This window comes from Catharus ustulatus, chromosome 8, assembly GCF_009819885.2.
Source record: "Catharus ustulatus isolate bCatUst1 chromosome 8, bCatUst1.pri.v2, whole genome shotgun sequence".
Classification (NCBI taxonomy): Eukaryota; Metazoa; Chordata; class Aves; order Passeriformes; family Turdidae; genus Catharus; species Catharus ustulatus.
Genome location: NC_046228.1, coordinates 24,586,310 through 24,604,955, shown reverse-complemented (window position 1 = coordinate 24,604,955; position 18,646 = coordinate 24,586,310). Strand labels below are relative to the sequence as shown.

At 48.9% G+C, this 18,646-nt stretch overlaps 1 protein-coding gene across 1 annotated transcript; it reads left to right on the top strand.

Moving 5' to 3' along the window:
* The first annotated feature begins 7,878 nt into the window (after positions 1-7,878).
* On the top strand, positions 7,879-14,653 carry TMEM254 (transmembrane protein 254). The gene is made up of 4 exons (XM_033066707.1): positions 7,879-8,028; positions 9,708-9,811; positions 10,998-11,057; positions 13,106-14,653. The coding sequence occupies exons 1-4, from the start codon at positions 7,927-7,929 to the stop codon at positions 13,224-13,226; spliced, it is 387 nt and encodes a 128-aa protein (XP_032922598.1). The 5' UTR covers positions 7,879-7,926; the 3' UTR covers positions 13,227-14,653.
* Positions 14,654-18,646: the final 3,993 nt, after the last annotated feature.

Here is an 18,646-nt window from a genome sequence, read left to right as displayed (position 1 = left end):
TAACAGCTAACATTCACTTTGTCTTTTTAACCCTCCCTGAGCTTGCATTCTCATACAATTATCTATCAAACTCCAAGATCTCATTTCTGCATTGTAATGGCACTCTGCTGTGAAACCTGAAAACAATTCCTTATTTGTACTGTCACTGTGCTGCCTATTGGTGAGTTTTTGAGTCCTGTGGCAATCTTGAAAGAAATTGTCATTCTTGTCAAAGAGAAGGCTGCCTTAAAAGTTAAAGGAAGTAAGACCACAGATAAAACTGAAGCCAAAATATTTGTAAAAACTGGGTCTTTTATGAAGTGGTAGCCCAGCAGTATCCCACATTGTTCATTTTTTTTCTGGGCAGTAGTAAAAAAGTCTTAAAAGATGGATGTAGGATAGCTGGGAAAGTGGTGATCAGTGCCCCCAGTCCCATGCAACACAAGGTCTCCTGCTCTGGTGAAGGAGAAATCTGTGTTCTGTGGGATAGATCTGCCTCCCACAGCCACACAGAATGCTGATCTGCAGTTTGGATGGGCTGAGACCTGTAAAGGGTTAGGATGACCACAGGGAAGGACAAATTAGCCGAGCAGAGTCCACATCAGTGCAGGATTGGGCTGGAGCAGGATTTCCCTGTTTTATAAGGCTAATGAATAGGTATCAGTACTCTTGACCCCTTTGAACACAATGTAGAAAAGCCACACAGCCTTGCAGTAGCAAACCTGTGTTCACTAAAATCCTCCCTCAGGAAACATAAAAAAAATGTGGATAAAATATCCTCCAGAAATCCAGCCTGGGCCTCCAGAGGGTTACTGAGCACAGTTCAATCTAGTGAGCCCTTGCTTGCTGCAGCATCACTGAGACAAATATGATTTCCTTTAAATGTAGGAGTAGTTCATGGCCAGAACAGTCAGGCTCACAGACCACATTATTTTATGGTAATGCTTTTCCCTGTACTCCGTGCTGTCTCCTTCCCTGTCTCCTTTCCTTGGTGAGAAAGTGTCTGGCATTGTCCTCACTGTTTGTGCTGTTTGTGTAACTGCAGATACATCCTGTGACTGATACACTGCTGGACTCTTAGCACCCGAGAGGATCAGACCTCTGAACGGCAGACCTTTTAGGAAAAGGACTATCTTCTTCTTGTGCAGACAGAACACAAGCACACCCACATGCTACTATAGAAGTTCAACAGATCTCAACATCGTAGTCTCCTGAACTTGAGTATGATAACTAGTCACCTAAAGACCAGTGAATTTGGCCTTAAGGCTAGTCTGCTGGGACTGGAGACAAGTTGTCTGGAGTCTTCTCCTCCCTGTTTAAAGAACTATTGCTCTAACCTCCCTTGTCAATCCTATTCCTCTTCATCTCCCAAATAACATCCCCACCCATGCGGCTGTAGTGAAAAATACTTCCCACCTATCTCACCCATCTGCTAGTCAGTGACCCCATTTCTTTGCTAGATCTGTGCTGGCTTTTTTCTACTGCACTTAGTTTTTCCATCACAATATTCCTATTCCAGATACATAAGAAAAATACTCAGGACTAAAAAACTGTATCAATTGACATGTCTTGTTCATTAAAGAGAAGCACAAAAGAGATCCATTAGTTGGTCCCAACGGACCCTCAAGATCAGTAAACGAAATTGAAGCCTTTACTTTTTCTCAACACTGCACTCTGTGTTTACTGCCATACCACTTGGCAACATAAGGCAGTATCTTTCTAAATAGGAAGCAGTAATAAAGAGTTAAGAATTCCTTCAGAGAGAAAGAAGAAATTGTGTCAGATACCAAACACTGTGTATTAAAATAAACATGCACTGTCATTAAGTGGTTAAAAGACAGAACAAGGCATCAAAATGCTGAGGGTTTGCTGTTATAACCACTGTATGTGCAGTTGGACATTGGTGTGCAGACTCACAGCCCTGGATGTGTACAAAATATGCTTTTGAATAGTCTAAACTACTCAGGTTTTTCCAACATGACCAACATGTATAAGGCTGTCTGGTCACGATTTATCCTTGCAAAGTGCATCCAGTTTTATTAAATATGACATAAAATCTTTTTTTGCTTCCATACCTTCAAAAGGTCTTGTCAAATATTTGTAGTTCATATCTAGTTTCTAAAATTCCACCAAATCCATGTAGCATAAATCCAACATTTATTGTTTCCAATGGATGTTACTTGTTAATATTTAATTTTCTAAATCTACCTCATGTGATAAAGAAAGACATCAGAGATGTCCACAAAATATTTTTAGTAGGACTCAGGTTACTGACTTTCAGCAGAAAAACAAACAGAGAACTGTAAACTGTACAACTGTGGTCAAAACTGAAGCTCTCTGTGCAACCTGGACTTCAACCTGCTGAGCCTTGGCTGTCTCTTTACAAAGTGTTGGTTGACGCACATCATTATAATAATGGCTATTTCACCTTCCTTTTCCTTTTTAATAAGAGAAAAAACCCATGGTGATATTGTTAGGATAAGCATATGGAACTCTGACATAAATTAACCTCTAAAGTGCACAAACTGCATGTGTAGTAAAATCAACGAGAATTCCAAATCTTTATAACTTAAAGGTGTTACCTAGTTCTTAATCTTTACAAAGAATAAAGTATTTGGCTGGGACCTTTATAGGTGACAATCTCCAAGACTTGAATTATGCTCATAATTGTATTTCAAATGTGATAGAAGTAGTTTTATCAAACACACCAAGATAAATGAGAAGGGGACATATGCAAAGGTTTAGTCACTTCAAGTAGCAAAGGCTATTCACCACAGCAACAAACAAAATTACTGTAGCACATTGTTCCTTATGCACATCTCATTACCCTCAACATTTCCTGTAAGTATGTGAATCTGCTGAAAACCTTGTCCATTAACCTCAAAGTGTGATGCTTGTCAAACTGCAGCACAAAATATTTTAAAAGACCAGACTTTTCTTTAGCTTCTCTAGTCTTAGAATCGTATCACCCTAATCTTTTAGCTCTGAGTCCCCATTGAAAATTAAAAGTGGCAGGGGAATAGTCAGGGTAACCAGCTACATTAGGAACCAGACATTGCTTGCAATGGCTTCATTATAGCATTGTGCCATTTAGCTCTGATTAGAAAAAAGTCCTGTTGATAATTCTTTTTCCTTTGGTAACTTTCCCTGAATGCATCCCATCTCTTTTAAACCAGCTTCAAATCCACTTTAAAATTGACTCCAGTTTATTTCCAAGTAACTTCCTAAGAAAAGCCCTGTCCCAAAATTCTTACTTATACAGAAAGTTGCTTTTTAAACAAGTCACATCATTAACTCTAGCATGATGACTCATGCCATAAAATTTGTTCTGAATTTGACTAATCCTCCCTCCCCCTCCTCCTTTTTTTTAAAGGAATTTTAAAAGACAGAGAAGAGCTAACGTGTCTCTATCTATTCTCTGGCATCCACCGGGAACACCAAACAAAAGAGGCCGACTACCTGGCAAATACCCTTTGTACTTCCCGATGGAAGTGAGATAGTCAATATCTCTAAGTTAGAGATAGCAAACGCTTCTAAACTGAAGAGGGAAGAATTTTTCTCCACTAGGTAGGTGCAACAGGAACTTTAGTATTTGAAAATTGAAGAGAGTGATCTATTGATGTAAACGGTATGTGAGATGTGTCTCAGGGATTAAGCAGAAAGAATGCACTGGTTGTTTCAGTAGAATTAACCCACCTCAGTGAACACACCCAGTCACTGTGGAGACCTCGGGACCCCCTGCACACAGCTCGGTGAAAAAAAGCAAATTTTCAAAATGAATGTAGTTGTCTTTGAAACCTCAAAGTCTGGTAAACTTATCTCAGAGATGGTAAGTCCCATCTTCAAGGTACTGCGGTTACTTTACCTGATGATCTCATGAACATCTCTTTCAGGTTTAGATTCTTTAAAAGTACTTGAGTGTTTAATACCATCCTAGTTCAAATCTAAACCAAGTAATACAAATGCAAGAAAAAAAAGTTTGTGTGCAATTATGAGGGAATATGCTTTTAATGCTTTTTTTTCCCCTTTCCAGCTCTTTTTTTTTAAAGATTAGGCTTTCCCTCTTTTCTATAGCCTCGACTACTATCAAAACAGACTCAGTTTAGCAATCTGTGCAGCCTGGTGAAGTTGGGTTAGCTCATCTTCTCCAGGGCTTACAGAGCCCCATCATGGGCCTGGCAGTTGTGTTGATTGCTTCTTACCAATATCTGCATGTTCTCCAGCACAGAAATGGCCTGAGAAAGGACAGGGAGCTGTCACAACTGACATGTGTGTTCCAAACTACAACTCCAAATCTGGCTCTGGTGAGCATGGCCAGAGCTGCCTGCTGTTTGCGCTCAGCCTTGGTGGTGTTCTGGGCTGTGGCATGCTGCTGAGAGCTGCCAGTTCTTAACAGCACACCATTCACTCACTTTTTGGCACTGATTAGGAGAAAAGGAAAGGAAATCAAAGCAGAAATCTCAGAAGTTATGGTGAATAGTTTATTTCCTGTAAACCCAGCAAAGTGAATGTGTTCTACATTTTTTTTTGATAATTCACGTAACAGTGTTTGAGATTTCTTGTTTAGATGATACTTGTCAATAAATGCAATTACTGACAAATAACATTTCCAGTGCTGAAGCCACAAAGATAATTAATCTGTCAAAAATATGAGGGCAGAATTGCAAACCTTCGCAAAATATGATAGAGCAAGCTTTTCAGCTACCCTGGGAAGTGACTGCCTCAAAATTAGTCATCAGGTGCCTCCAACAACACCTTAGAAACACAAGAAAGATTAATCACTGAAAGCTGTGGACCTTCTGTTTTATGATACCTTCAAAGTAACATAAAATACTCCATGAAAAGTATCCTGTAAACAAGTGCAAGTCACTGATCTCTATTCAGAGAAACAAGGTGATATTTAATAGCATGTGCTGGCCAGACTGGATGATCCTACATGTCTTCTGGCTTTAAATTATTAAAACTGGAACTATATCCAGCTTCTTAAATACTCTAAAGACTCCTATCTTTTTCAAAAGAAATAGCCTGTTTTAAAAAGTCAGGCCAAATATGCTGTCCTGGATTAGAAATGGAAACTGAATGTCCAGCCCCACGAAAACGTCTGAGCAGAAATTTGTTTTCATTAACTATTCCACATTCAAGTCCAAGGCTGTTGAGATGCCCAGGGCTGGTAGAGCCACCTATGACAGTCAACAGGGCTGGCAGCGAGTGGGGGCTGCTGCCACACACCAAGCTGAAGAATATCACTTAATAAAAAGATGCATCAATTATTTTTGGCAACAGAGAAAGAAAAGTAAGCAGGTCCCTGTCCTCTGCCCACGATGTCACAGTGCGGGCTGCGGGTGACACGGCACCGTCTCTGACCCCAGCTGGCCACTCCTGGCCACCAAGGCCAGTGTAACAAGGCAAATGCAGCAGCAGCTCCCGGTGCTGCCAGCCCGCGGCTCTGCTGTGCATCCACTGCCCTCTGCAGCCTCCGCCGTGCAGCAGCCCGGCCATCCCTTCAGCCTGTCCTCAGCCTGTCCATCCCTTCAGCCCTTCCATCCCCTCAGCCTGTCCTCAGCCTGTCCATCCCTTCAGCCCTTCCATCCCCTCAGCCTGTCCTCAGCCTGTCCATCCCTTCAGCCCTTCCATCCCTTCAGCCTGTCCTCAGCCTGTCCATCCCTTCAGCCCTTCCATCCCCTCAGCCTGTCCTCAGCCTGTCCATCCCTTCAGCCCTTCCATCCCCTCAGCCTGTCCTCAGCCTGTCCATCCCTTCAGCCCTTCCATCCCCTCAGCCTGTCCTCAGCCTGTCCATCCCTTCAGCCCTTCCATCCCAGGCTCTCCTACCACAAAGCTCAGCCCATCTCAGGATCTCAGCACCACCTTTGGGCATGGCATGACAGGCAGAAGCAATTGTGTAGAATATTCTAAAGAGGAAGGAATTAGCTAATGTGCTACAAAAAGCCAAACTAAAGCAAAGCAAACAAACCCGAGGGGGAAAAAAATCACGAACAGTTTAATTTTGGAAATTTCTCCCATATTACTAAGATGTAAGCGAAGCCACACACTCCTCTCCTGCATCAGCAAAGCGACACAGGGAAATTTAATAATCGGATGTAATTCCACATAGCCAACCTCACTGGGTTTTGTACATGGGATTCCCAGCAACAATTTTACCACAGCAGGAATTTTTTTACCAAACTCTCCTGTAATCTCCAAAGAGCACCCCAGAGAAAAGGATGAAAAAAAGAAAAAGGGGTGTGGGGGTGAAGAGCACAGGCTCTTAACAAGTGATTAACAGAATACTTCAGGCAAGGAGAAAGAGCACATTGAACTCTTTACAGTGTGTCTACACTGCCAGTCATGCCAAACAAATAGGCAGCAAAGCTCAAAGGAAAGCATAAGCATGCCCCAACATGTTGCCCCTGAGCATCTGTCCCAAGGCCCTGGGACATCACATTAATCACATTCCCCAAAGGGCACCGAATAGGAAATGCTGGATTTCATACGGTTGGAAGGCTAGTTTCGAGGAGGGAAGGTACTCTGTACCGTTCTAGACACCGGCTGCTCAGTGGCAGGAAGGTGAGCAGCAGTTTGTTTTACCCCGCGGCCCTGCGGCCCGTGCCCCCGGGTGTGCCGGGACAGCCCCGGGGACAGGCCGGGAGCCGCCTCCGCTCGGCGCCACGGGAGGGCGCTCCGGTACCGGCACCGGCACCGGCTGGGCAGGGCGGAGCCGGGGCTGCCCTCAGCCACACCTGCGGCCCCTGCCCGTTCCTGCATTGTATCCGCCCTGAGCACACCGCCGCGGCACGGTAACAAGGGGTCCCATTGGAAACTCCCTCCAGCTTCTGTGCTGTTCCACGCTGCGTTCGGTACAGAACCGCGGAATCGATCAGGCTGGAAAAGACCTCCGAGACCATCGAGTCCAATCTATGACCGAACACCACCTTGTCAACCAGACCACGGCTCTGAGTGCCACATTCAGTCCTTTCCTAAACACCTCCAGGGACGGTGACTCCACCACTCCCCGGGCAGCCCGTTTCGATGTGTAGTCATCCCAAACTTCCCCTAGTGTGGTTGCGGACTGTGTCCTCTTGTCCTGCCACGGTTGCCTGGGAGAAGGGACCAATTCCCAGCGGCTGCAACCTCCTTTCAGGTCAGTGTGGAGACTGATAAAGGTTTTCTCTGAATCTCCTCGTCTCTAGGTTAAACAACCCCAGCTCCCTCAGCTGCTCCTCACAGTGCTTGTGTTAGTCTAGACCCTTCACCAGCCTTGCTGCCCTCCTCTGGACACATCCCAGCAGCCCAACATCCTTCCCAAACTGAGGGGCCCCGAACTGGACACAGCACTCGAGGTGTGGCCTCACCAGTGCCAGGCACAGGGGGATGATCCCCGGTCTGGCCCTGCTGGCCACACTACTGCTGATCCAGGCCAGGACGCCACTGGGCAGTGGGCAAGCGGGCACACTGCTGGCTCACGTTCAGCCAGTGTCGAACAGCACCCCCGGTCTTTCTCCGCTGGGCCACTTGCCAGCCACTCTGCTCCCGGCCTGGGCTTGTAGGGGCGCGGCGCAGGAGCCGGCCCTCGGTAACCCCGGGCTCCTTCCAGCCGCGGGCAGCGCTGCCCGCCCAGGGGCGCGCGAGGCCGCCTCCCCCCGCCCGCCGGGAGCAGTGGCACCGCCCGGCCCCCAACCCTGAGTCAGGCCCCGCCCCGCGAGCTCGGCCCCGCCCCCGCCTCGGCCCCGCCCATCCTGAGCCCGGCCCCGGCCCCCAAGCCCGGCCCCGCCCCCCGAGCCCGGTCCCGCCCCTCCGAGCCCGGCCCCGCCCACCCCGAGCCCGGCCCCGCCCACCCCGAGCCCGGCCCCGCCCCCCCGAGCCCGGCCCCGCCCCCCCCAGCCCGGCCCCGCCCCCCCGAGCCCGGCCTTAGCGGCGGCGCGGCGCTCCCTCACAGCGCGGCCCGGCGGGATGGCGGCGGCAGCGGAGCGGAGCCGCGATGGCAGCTGCCACTTCCAGCGTTCCCGGCTCATCTTTATGATCGCCATCATCTTCGGCATGGTCGTCCTTGGTGTAAGGAGCGGCGTGGGGAGAGAGGGAGGGAGGGAGATCATTCAGAACCTTGCGTGGAACACGTTCCCTGCGCTGTCCCCGTTTCCGCGGAAACGCCCCTCCCTTGAATAAACGGGGAGAAAAAGGAAACTAGAGGTGCTGGGCAGAGCCATGCGGGAGGGTCAGAGTGAGGCAGAAACCACTTGGCTGCGAAGGGAAGCGAGGCCGTGGCGCTGGAGGCGCATCCCGGGCCCGGCCAGAGCATCCCGGGGACAGTGCCCTGGAGGGGCTGCGGCATTCCCATGGGCGGGGGGCAGTGCCCTGGAGGGGCTGCAGCATTCCCATGGGCGCGGGGCAGTGCCCTGGAGGGGCTGCAGCATTCCCATGGGCGGGGGGCAGTGCCCTGGAGGGGCTGCAGCATTCCCAGGGGCAGGGGGCAGTGCCCTGGAGGGGCTGCAGCATTCCCATGGGCGCGGGGCAGTGCCCTGGAGGGGCTGCAGCATTCCCAGAACTGCGGGCTGAGGCGCTGAGCATCAGCACGGCTCGCTCCGGGACAGCGGGGGTCAGTGGGGCTTGTCCGTCCGCAAGGCGATTTTACAGATGAGGGCTGTAGGCACAGGCTGTACGAACTGGTGGTGGTAGAAAACACGAGTTCAGTCACTTACGTTGTCTTAACTTCCAAAAACAGACTTAAGCTAAGTTAGGTTGGATTACTGGAGCAGGGATATTAATGACTGTTGTGATGTGTCTGACGAGTTTATCAAAGTCGTGCCTTGACTTCTGCATGTTACGATTTCTGTTTGCACAGATTTTCTAAACTTTAGAGCCACCACTGTAAAAATGATGGTCAAGGCACGTCAAGCCACTCACAAAGCAGTTTTTGGACTGTTTCAAGGAACAGGATGAGCTTTAAGCAGATTCCCTGTTCAAACCCATCACCTCCCCACATCTTTGGCATAGCTAAGTTTACATCCAGTGAGAAGCTGCAGCATTGATGCCAGAAGCAAGATAAGGCAGTGTGAACTTTGGCCTGGCCTGGCGCTCACCTTCTGTCCCCAATGGACTCTGAAGTGCACAGCTCATCACTCCCTGCCCGCTTCTCCTCCCCGGCTTGTGAGAGTCAGGGTGCACAGTGGTAAACACTGCAGACAGGAAAGAGTCCTGGAAAGAAACACTGCGTCTCTGGTCTTGGGATTTGCGCTCTGTTTCTGTGCCCTGTTAAAAAATAGAAATCTGACCTTTTCCTTTTTTAGGGGACAAAAGAAGGACTGCCCCCCTAGTTATAGATAAATAGTTATTTTTGCTAAACAGTGTGTTCATTGTTTGGCTTCTTCAGGTCACTTGGCTCAGATTTGCTCCTTCAGGACATAAACCATGTAGGTTTTGCAGCTTCCATGTCTAATCAGTAATGAGCTTATAACTTAAATGCACTTAGTGTGCAGATGCACTCTTGGTACCCAGACAGCAACCTTAAACTTATCCCCTTGGCATCTGGTATGTCAAGGAATAGACATTTCCTAGTTGGAATCTTTCAAGGGCTGCTGGAAGAATATGGTCCTTGGACAAGGTTAATGCAATGAAAGAATTTAAGTATGATGAATAAATGGGCCCTAAACTCATGGGGCTCAAAAATAAGGTTAAATTGATACTATTTCTACCTTGAAATAAGACAACTAATTTTTTTTTTGTTTTTGTTTTAGTGGGTAACGCTTTGGCCTTCAACTATACCTTATAGTTACTTGGGAATATTTGGTACCTTCCTTAATTATTTAGTGGAACACCACCACAAGTGGGTTTGCTACATGTAAGTTATATTTGACTGTGTAATTATTTTGCCTCTTTCTGACTCTTGGACTTAGTCTGTGTTAACAAGCTTTCCTGTAACCCAGTTGTTAATTAGATTTAAAGAGCTCTCCTTTCAAGCTCATTATAATTAAGGGTGTGGGGTAATAAGTATGTAGAGGACTAGACAGGCTATAAGACCAGTTTGATAGTTTAAAAATTCAACTTCGAATTTGGCATCACTGATGGCTTAACAAAAAGGAAAAATATTAAGATACTACTTTTGATGACAGTTATTAGTCCAAAGTTATACTTGTGCTACCTACAGAAAGTCTTTGTTTTCTCTGGCTGTTACTTGAGCAGTCCAGTTCTTTCTTATGGAGTCTTTTTGATCCAGCTTCAATTAAAGAACATTTTCTACCCTGGTACTCAACTTATCCTGATCTACATGAGAAAAAACCTGCTGAACAAACTGCATAGTGCTAAGTTTTAGTGGCTTACAAAATTTAGTTTTTGTTGCTTTAATTAACAAAAGAGCTGGAAAATACTTCTTTGAGTTGCTGACTTCCTGTAAAGACAGAAGTCAGTAGGGCTTTCATGTTTATTTTACATGCATCATATAGAACCTCCGTCTTTTCTCAGAGCATCTTGTGCTTTAGCAAGGTATTGAATTGATCCTAACTGAATATCCTTTTTTTTTCTTTCTACAGAAGCTTCTGTGTGAAAATTGGCCAAGTGTGGCTTATCAAGTCACATCATATATTCTGAATCTATGCACACAGTTGTTTTTGTAGAACTAAATCTGTAAAAACTTAAGTAGCTCCTTAGGACCACTAAAAATACTTGTGTAAGTAAAAGGCTAGATTTTGTACGCTTAGCTAAGATTAGCTTGTACTGCTTTCACTAAGCGTTTGGCTTTTTGGCTTAATCTAAGTGCTGAAAGTTTTGGAAGCCTAGTGGATCCTTCAAATAGCAGGTCAAGGCTTATTGCACAAGTTACAGTTGCTCTGATTTTCTCATGGGCTTCAGTTTCTTTTAAGTATACACTTGTGGGGTTTTTTCAAGATGAAAAACACTCCTTCCTTGCTAGGTTAAAATAAGTTGTCGCTTCAGTGCTTCCACATTTATATTCTCTCCATAGTGCATCTTGGATACAACAGTCTCTTCCCTAGTTTTCAACACAATAAACTATGTTTTCTTTCCATCAGGTTCTGGGTATCCTGGTTGATTCACATAGTGGAAGCTCTCTATGGTATCAAGATGTGCCAGTAAGTTATTCCCTCCTCTCACTCCAACACAGGCTCTCTGCAAAGGATTTCTGAATCAAGTAACACAAGCTAAGAGTGACTGTGGTGGCTCTCAGCAGCAGTGAATTCAGAGGGTGCTGGTAAAATTCTTGCTGCAGTGATAGTTTGCTGTCCTCCACAGTCGGGCAGCAAAACCAAGGGCTGGCAACTTGCAGAACTGGCAGCAGCAATGTTTGCCAGGGCTTGTCTGGCAGCCTCTGAACTCCCTGTTCACTGGGTAACACTGCTGCTCAGGAGGCAGAGGGAGCCACAGATAGTGTAGAAATAATCTGATAACTTCAGGTGTTACAATTTTATCAGATCTTTCCTCATCAGGATTGTGATACTGCTAATTACACACTTAAACAGTTGGGTCTGTACTGTGAGAATACAACTGGACACTTTCATCTGGGGATCTGCAGGTCAGTGGGATAAAATACTTGAGCTGGACTGTACAAGCAAGGCCATCTAAGTCTTGGATTAGGATAACAACTTACCTGGAAAGGAGCACTGTCCAAACACATCGTCCTTCTGCTCATTTGACTTGTGGTTGCAGTAATTCAGAAGAATGTAGATACTCATTAGGTTCTCATGCTCTGCAGAGTAGGTGGCCAGTCTGTTTGCCATGATACAAATGATAGGTTTCCACTTCATTCACTGCTGTCTGTCCCAAGCTTCTCAGGTAACAGCTCTTGGAAGCAACAGGATTTTGTTTCACAGAACACTGCATAAGGGAGTTTTTTTTAAGACAGTAGAATATGGATGAATAATTTCTGCCTTCAGAATGAGAGTTACTAAAAATTTTGTGTTTATCAGGCTCTCATTTTAAGTTATGTAGCTTTAAAGTTAAAACTTTAAGTCTGAGTGTGCAAATAAATGGGTGTCCGGGCCGAAGGTGGTTCTTTTAAGAATGAGGAAACTTGACTACCGGTGAACATACCAGGAGAGTATATTGTATTTAATTTTACTAATGAAGTTTTACAGAGTAGTATTGAAACCCACCAAAAAATAGCAAAGATGGCCTGCTCTTCATCATCTGTTTAGATTACCTAACAGCTGTACTTCTGTGAGAGCCAAACACCATTTATTTTTACTTATGTAAAAGTTATGTCTATTTGGCAACATCACAAAGGAGGCACAAGGGAAAACTGTGAGGACTCAGGCACAAATTTGTTAATCAGCAGTAGCATTGTCCTTGGCTCTTGGCCTGTATTGCTGTATGTGCTCTATTCATTAAGTTTGCTTTGTACCAACAGGTAAATTTCTTAAGCCCTTGCTCTCCAGGTTCTGCACTAATTTGAAAAGATGGCAGGCGGGATTATAAACGAAAAAACACAGCTATGCCTGATAGAATTGTTTACTGGAAATGTGAAATCCCTTGGGTTTGCTGTTGTGTTTATACTTGTTCCTTTCAGTAGGAGTACTTCTCAAGAACAGTGGAGGAGAAAATTACTTTTTCTGTAACATACAGAAAAAGTCACATATGTTACATTAAAACTAACTAACATAGGGAGGTCTCTTCTTCATTAATCAAGTGAAGTGCCTTCAGCCCTGTTACCTGTCTTAGCCACAAATTCATGTACCAGTTTTCTCCATCCCTCATCACACAGTCATTGCCAGGAATCTGCCCTGCCAGCATGAAGTTTCCCCTGACTAACACAGTCAACAAGAAATTATATTCAGACTTGTGTATTAAGATCAGTATTAAGCTAGTCTAGTTTCTTGGTTCTTTGCACACAGACTTCTGGGATAAGTCATTTCAAATAGGACAGATGGAGATTGAAATTTATATATTGTTGAGGAAATTGTATGCATAGATTGTCTGAAACAACTTTTGTTCAATCAATAGCTTACAATCCTAAAGCCACAAGAACTGGTATGTTTAGTTAGCACAGTAAATGTCTCAGGAGATGGAAACTAATGTGCTGAGCTGAATTGTTCTAATCCAGTCTGCATCTCACGGTTGGGTAGAGATAGCTGACCTTACTTACCAGTTTTTTGACACATTTGTGTTTTTGTTAATGTTACAGAGCTAAAGGAATCACTGACCCGGCTGTTCAGTTCCAGTGGTTTGTTCAGACCCTTTTATTTGGATATGCTTCCTTTGGTCTCCTGGTGTCTTACAAGCCTGCAGCCAAGAAGCAGTACTAGAAGACAATGAAAGAAGTCACTTCTCACCTACTTCATCTCTTTTTTCTGAAAAGACCCCCACATACATGTCTAGGTGCTATAATTAACTAAATTACATTCCTGCTGCATGATGCAGTGCCCTTCTACCCAAGCAACTCTCCTCTTACTAAGCAACACAATTAAAATTCACAGGGCCCTGTGGATAGTTCAGTAGAAAATCAGCCCTTCAGTCTTGGCACTGCCAAAGTTTAATCCTATTTATTATGCAAGAAGCCAAAAGTTGATCCTCTGCAGATTTTGACATGTATACTGTGTCACTGACAGCTGGTAGCAGTGGCTAATAAATTACCTTTCCATGAGAACAATTTTTCTTCTCCAACAGGGAGTGTTATTGAGAGCCAGAAGGCAGCTTGCACCTGTTTTGTAACAGGCTTTAAATTTACCTATCTTTTCTCTACAGGACTAACGTTGTTGTTAAACCCTGCTCTTTTTACTTTGTTTTGTCTGCTTATTTTATTCCACAAAGGACAGACCACTGTACTGCTGCAGGCACATTGAAAAGACCAGGTCTCAGCTCAGGCTGAGACGCAGTGAGCTTGGATACATAAAGCACTTTAACTTGGTTCAATACAAGTGCCTTAAAAGTCATGCAGCATGACCTCACCTTTTTAATGAAGATTTTAAGTTATGAGTTATTATAGTATAAAGTAGCTTTGAGGACAGCTTTTTTAAGAAGTAGTTTATGATCCAAAGAAAAAAAAAATTATCATTCAAAAATCTAGCTGAAAAGTTGACATTTGGGAATGAAATTAGATGTAGTGAATAAACATATAGCACTGTTTCCCAGGTCTTCTGAAACCTAAGGTTGAGAGACCATCATAAGCACCCCTCAAGAGTATTTCCTGTATGTGTAGTGAGTCTTCCATCAGATTGTCTTTAACTTCTGAATATTTGAACAAGAATTTAACCTGTGTAGTTTTAGCACTTTTAAAAGGAATAACTATTTAAAGTACTAACTCTGGTGTGGGGAGAAGTTTTACCATGCCACTTGGCATGATCCTGTTCTGGAAGAAAGGGTAAGAAAAGGTTGTTCTTTCTCCAACCTCTAAGAGCTCCACAAGGCTGTAACAGGTGACTTTGTGCCTTGTGCAGTACCTGCAGACTGCAACACTTTGATGTGGGAAGCCTTACTCAAGCACAGGTACATAAAGTTTTTGCTTTCAGTGGGTACTGAAAGCATGGAGAGCTGAAGGATTTGATATGGTGGTTTGTGGTTTGGGTTTTGTTGTTTAATGGCAAATTGTTAACTTAAGCATTTTATAGAGAAGCAGAAACTCATTTAATGGCTAGAAATCCAATGGGAATGTCAAGAGCCTGAGCTACGTTTCACTGTGTAACCTTTTGTCTTAGTCTGTGATCCTGGAATAAAGATTTTTTTTGAAAGTGAAGAAATTGTTTTTAATACATCCTAGAAATAAAATGCCCATACAAAATTCATAGACCCCTTCTTGACATCAGTATCAGTGATCACACTTGGAACATGCAGGATCAGCTTTCCAAAGTCCCATCACTGATACTGTGCTGCCTTCCCCTCCTGTGGCCAGGCTGCACTCCAAGCACTGGTCAGGCTCACCCTCAGTCCTTCCACTGGGCTCTGGAGTGGCTGCAGGTGAATCACAGCTCTGAGAAGTTAACCACATCCTGTTAGACTCCCCCTAATTACATGGGCTTCCTTTTAGGCAGCAGTGCAGCCCATGGAAGCTGCAATAGAAAACTAGAGTAAAAAAAAATATGTCCAGCCTTAGTTTAAAAAAATGATCAAGTTAAAACAAGTTTTAGGCAGGCACTAGCATCACCATTTTCTGAAGCCTCTGGGATTTTTGTTTAGCATGACAGATTTCAGCAGCTTTCTCCATGGAGGTTGCTGGGCATTGCTTCTCAAAGATTTAAGAAATGCAACTCCCTGCTATTATCTACCTTCACCCACTTTCTCTCCCCAACCTTTGCATCACAATTCAGTTTTAACACTTGTTTAAAAAAGAGCACAAAGAGCCCACAAAAATAAAAAACCTGAACAAAAGACTGCCAGTGTTTGCTGTCAGCCTCTGTCCCAGAGCTGTAAACAGCACAATCCCTGTTTGCTAAAGTTTTGGAGGCTTCACAATGAGCTCCCGACTGCAAACCTGAGGAGCATGGGCTAACCGATACTGATTGGCCTTGAGGAAAAGGAACAAACCCTCAACATGACAGAGATACCATTTCTGAATAAGTGTTTATAGTGTTTATAGTGTCCTTAACATCATGGTGAGGTGACCATACCCTTAATATGCTACAAAATTTTTTTTTAAAAGCCAGCAGGAGCACAAATCCAAGTTGGCACCTCACTCAGTTCACAAAGACATACATTTCTGACTTCAACAAGCTCTCTGGAAACGCTGCTGGTTACACCAGGCATAAGCATTTCTCTAGGCTAGTTCATCATCTACAACAAAGGATTACTCTTAATTACTTAGAGCAACTCTTTCCACTGCAATCAAAATGCCCTTTCCACAACAGAAGGGCACAGCAACAGAAGTGCACCCTGTGTTCCCAGAGGCTGGGCTGGGTGTCAAAGCATCCCCATCAACACCCAACCCACCCTGCTTGCCAAAGGAAAATACTTGAAAGTAATTCATTATAACAAAATATTTCAAAATATCACTTCCCATTGAAAGGAAACCCCAGTGAAACATTCAGAAGTGCTTTGACTTTTGAAAAAGACCACTAAATAGGAAGATGAATCACCAAGAAAGCTAAGATGACTTTAATAAAGGTTTTTCAGGATGGATATTTCTGCCAACTAGGCTGGTGACAGCAGTGAAAAATAAAAGCTGTTTAGACTTTCATTTCAAATTGAAAGGAAGAAAAAAACCCAACCTTGCTATGAAAGCTAAGTGCAAGATGAGGGTATGCATTATATTAACAAAGATGCCAAGAAAATTTAAAGCAACTGTGCCTGTTTTTTCTAGACATATTAGAAAGCCACTGACATTCATTATTTATTTGACTTGCATTGGTGATCAAAAGAAATTACAGTAATTTCACGACTATAAGGCGCACCCTTTTGACTAAAATCTCCCCCCAAAACCGGAAGTGCGCCTTATAGTCCGGTGCGCCTTATCTGATCTACAAAGTTGCAACATTTGCCACCCCGGAAGTGAGAGCCCGTCGGCATCGGGGCCTCCCCCGTGAGGGGCGGGTCCGCCGGCTTCGGGGCCGCCCCCGCGTGGGGCGGACCCGCCGGCTTCGGGGCCTCCCCGCCGGCATCGGGGCCGCCCCCGCGCGGGGCGGACCCGCCGGTATCGGGGCCTCCCCGCCGGCTTCGGGGCCGCCCCCGCGCGGGGCGGACGCGCCGGCTTCGGGGCCGCCCCCGCGCGGGCCGTCCCGCCGGCATCGGGGCCGCCCCCGCGCGGGGCGGACCCGCCGGTATCGGGGCCGCCCCCGCCGGCATCGGGGCCGCCCCCGCGCGGGGCGGACCCGCCGGTATCGGGGCCTCCCCGCCGGCTTCGGGGCCGCCCCCGCGCGGGGCGGACGCGCCGGCTTCGGGGCCGCCCCCGCGCGGGCCGTCCCGCCGGCATCGGGGCCGCCCCCGCGCGGGGCGGACCCGCCGGTATCGGGGCCGCCCCCGCCGGCATCGGGGCCGCCCCCGCGCGGGGCGGACCCGCCGGTATCGGGGCCTCCCCGCCGGCTTCGGGGCCGCCCCCGCGCGGGGCGGACGCGCCGGCTTCGGGGCCGCCCCCGCGCGGGCCGTCCCGCCGGCATCGGGGCCGCCCCCGCGCGGGGCGGACCCGCCGGTATCGGGGCCGCCCCCGCCGGCATCGGGGCCGCCCCCGCGCGGGGCGGACCCGCCGGTATCGGGGCCGCCCCCGCCGGCATCGGGGCCGCCCCCGCGCGGGGCAGACCCGCCGGTATCGGGGCCTCCCCGCCGGCTTCGGGGCCGCCCCCGCGCGGGGCGGACCCGCCGGTATCGGGGCCTCCCCGCCGGCTTCGGGGCCGCCCCCGCGCGGGGCGGACCCGCCGGTATCGGGGCCTCCCCGCCGGCTTCGGGGCCGCCCCCGCGCGGGGCGGACCCGCCGGCATCGGGGCCGCCCCCGCCGGCATCGGGGCCGCCCCCGCGCGGGGCCGGCCCGCCGACATTGGGACGGCTCCCTTGCGGGGGGCGAAAGCCGCAGGAATCGGATCGGCTGCTGCGCGGGGGGGGCGAAAGCCGCAGGGATCGGATCGGCCGCTGCGCGGGCGGGGCGAAAGCCCCCGGAATCACGGCGGCCGCCGCGCGGGGGGGGCGAAAGCCCCCGGAATCACGGCGGCCGCCGCGCGGGCGGGGCGAAAGCCCCCGGAAACACGGCGGCCGCCGCACGGGTGGGGCGAAAACCCCCAGAAGCACGGCGGCCGCCGCGCGGGGGGGGAGAAAGCCCCCGGAATCACGGCGGCCGCTGCGCGGGCGGGGCGAAAGCCCCCGGAATCACGGCGGTCGCCGCGCGGGCGGGGCGAAAGCCCCCGGAATCACGGCGGCCGCTGCGCGGGGGGGGCGAAAGCCCCCAGAAACACGGCGGCCGCCGCACGGGTGGGGCGAAAGCCCCCGGAAACACGGCGGCCGCCGCGCGGGGGGGGCGAAAGCCCCCGGAATCACGGCGGCCGCCGCGCGGGCGGGGCGAAAGCCCCCGGAAACACGGCGGCAGCCGCGCGGGGGGGGCGAAAGCCCCCGGAATCACGGCGGTCGCCGCGCGGGCGGGGCGAAAGCCCCCGGAATCACGGCGGCCGCTGCGCGGGCGGGGCGAAAGCCCCCGGAATCACGGCGGCCGCTGCGCGGGCGGGGCGAAAGCCCCCGGAATCACGGCGGTCGCCGCGCGGGCGGGGCGAAAGCCCCCGGAATCACGGCGGCCGCTGCGCGGGGGGGGGCGAAAGCCCCCGGAAACACGGCGGCCGCCGCGCGGGGGGGGAGAAAGCCCCCGGAATCACGTCGGGCGCCGCGCGGGGGGGGCGAAAACCCCCAGAAGCACGGCGGCCGCCATGCGGAGAGGGGGAAAACCGCCAGAATCGGAGTGGCTGCCACGCGGGGAGGGGGCAAGCAGCTGGAATCGGGGCAGCGGTGGCACGGGGCAAGCCTGCCGGCATTAGGTCACCCGGAGCGCCAGGGAACTCCCAGAACAGCGAGGCCCTGGGGATGCTGCACGGAGTGGCGGTGGGCATAGCCCGGCCCTGCCGGGTACAGTCAGGCCCGGGAGCCAATGGCTGCCGGATTGAGGCGGGGCCTCGGCCAGCAAGCGTGCGGGAGGAGCTGGGGGCGGAGCCTCGCTGCAAAAAAAAACCCGGTGCGCCTTATAGACCGGTGCGCCTTATCTGATCTACAAAGTTGCAAAATGTGCCGGCTCCCGGGGGGTGCGCCTTATAGTCCGGTGCGC

Excerpts from the sequence above, each read along its gene's own strand:
- TMEM254 (XM_033066707.1), top strand. The coding sequence starts at position 7,927 with ATGGCGGCGGCAGCGGAGCGGAGCCGCGATGGCAGCTGCCACTTCCAG. Across the intron at positions 9,812-10,997 it reads CACAAGTGGGTTTGCTACAT|GTTCTGGGTATCCTGGTTGA; the intron begins GTAAGTTATATT and ends TCTTTCCATCAG. Across the intron at positions 11,058-13,105 it reads TATGGTATCAAGATGTGCCA|AGCTAAAGGAATCACTGACC; the intron begins GTAAGTTATTCC and ends TTAATGTTACAG.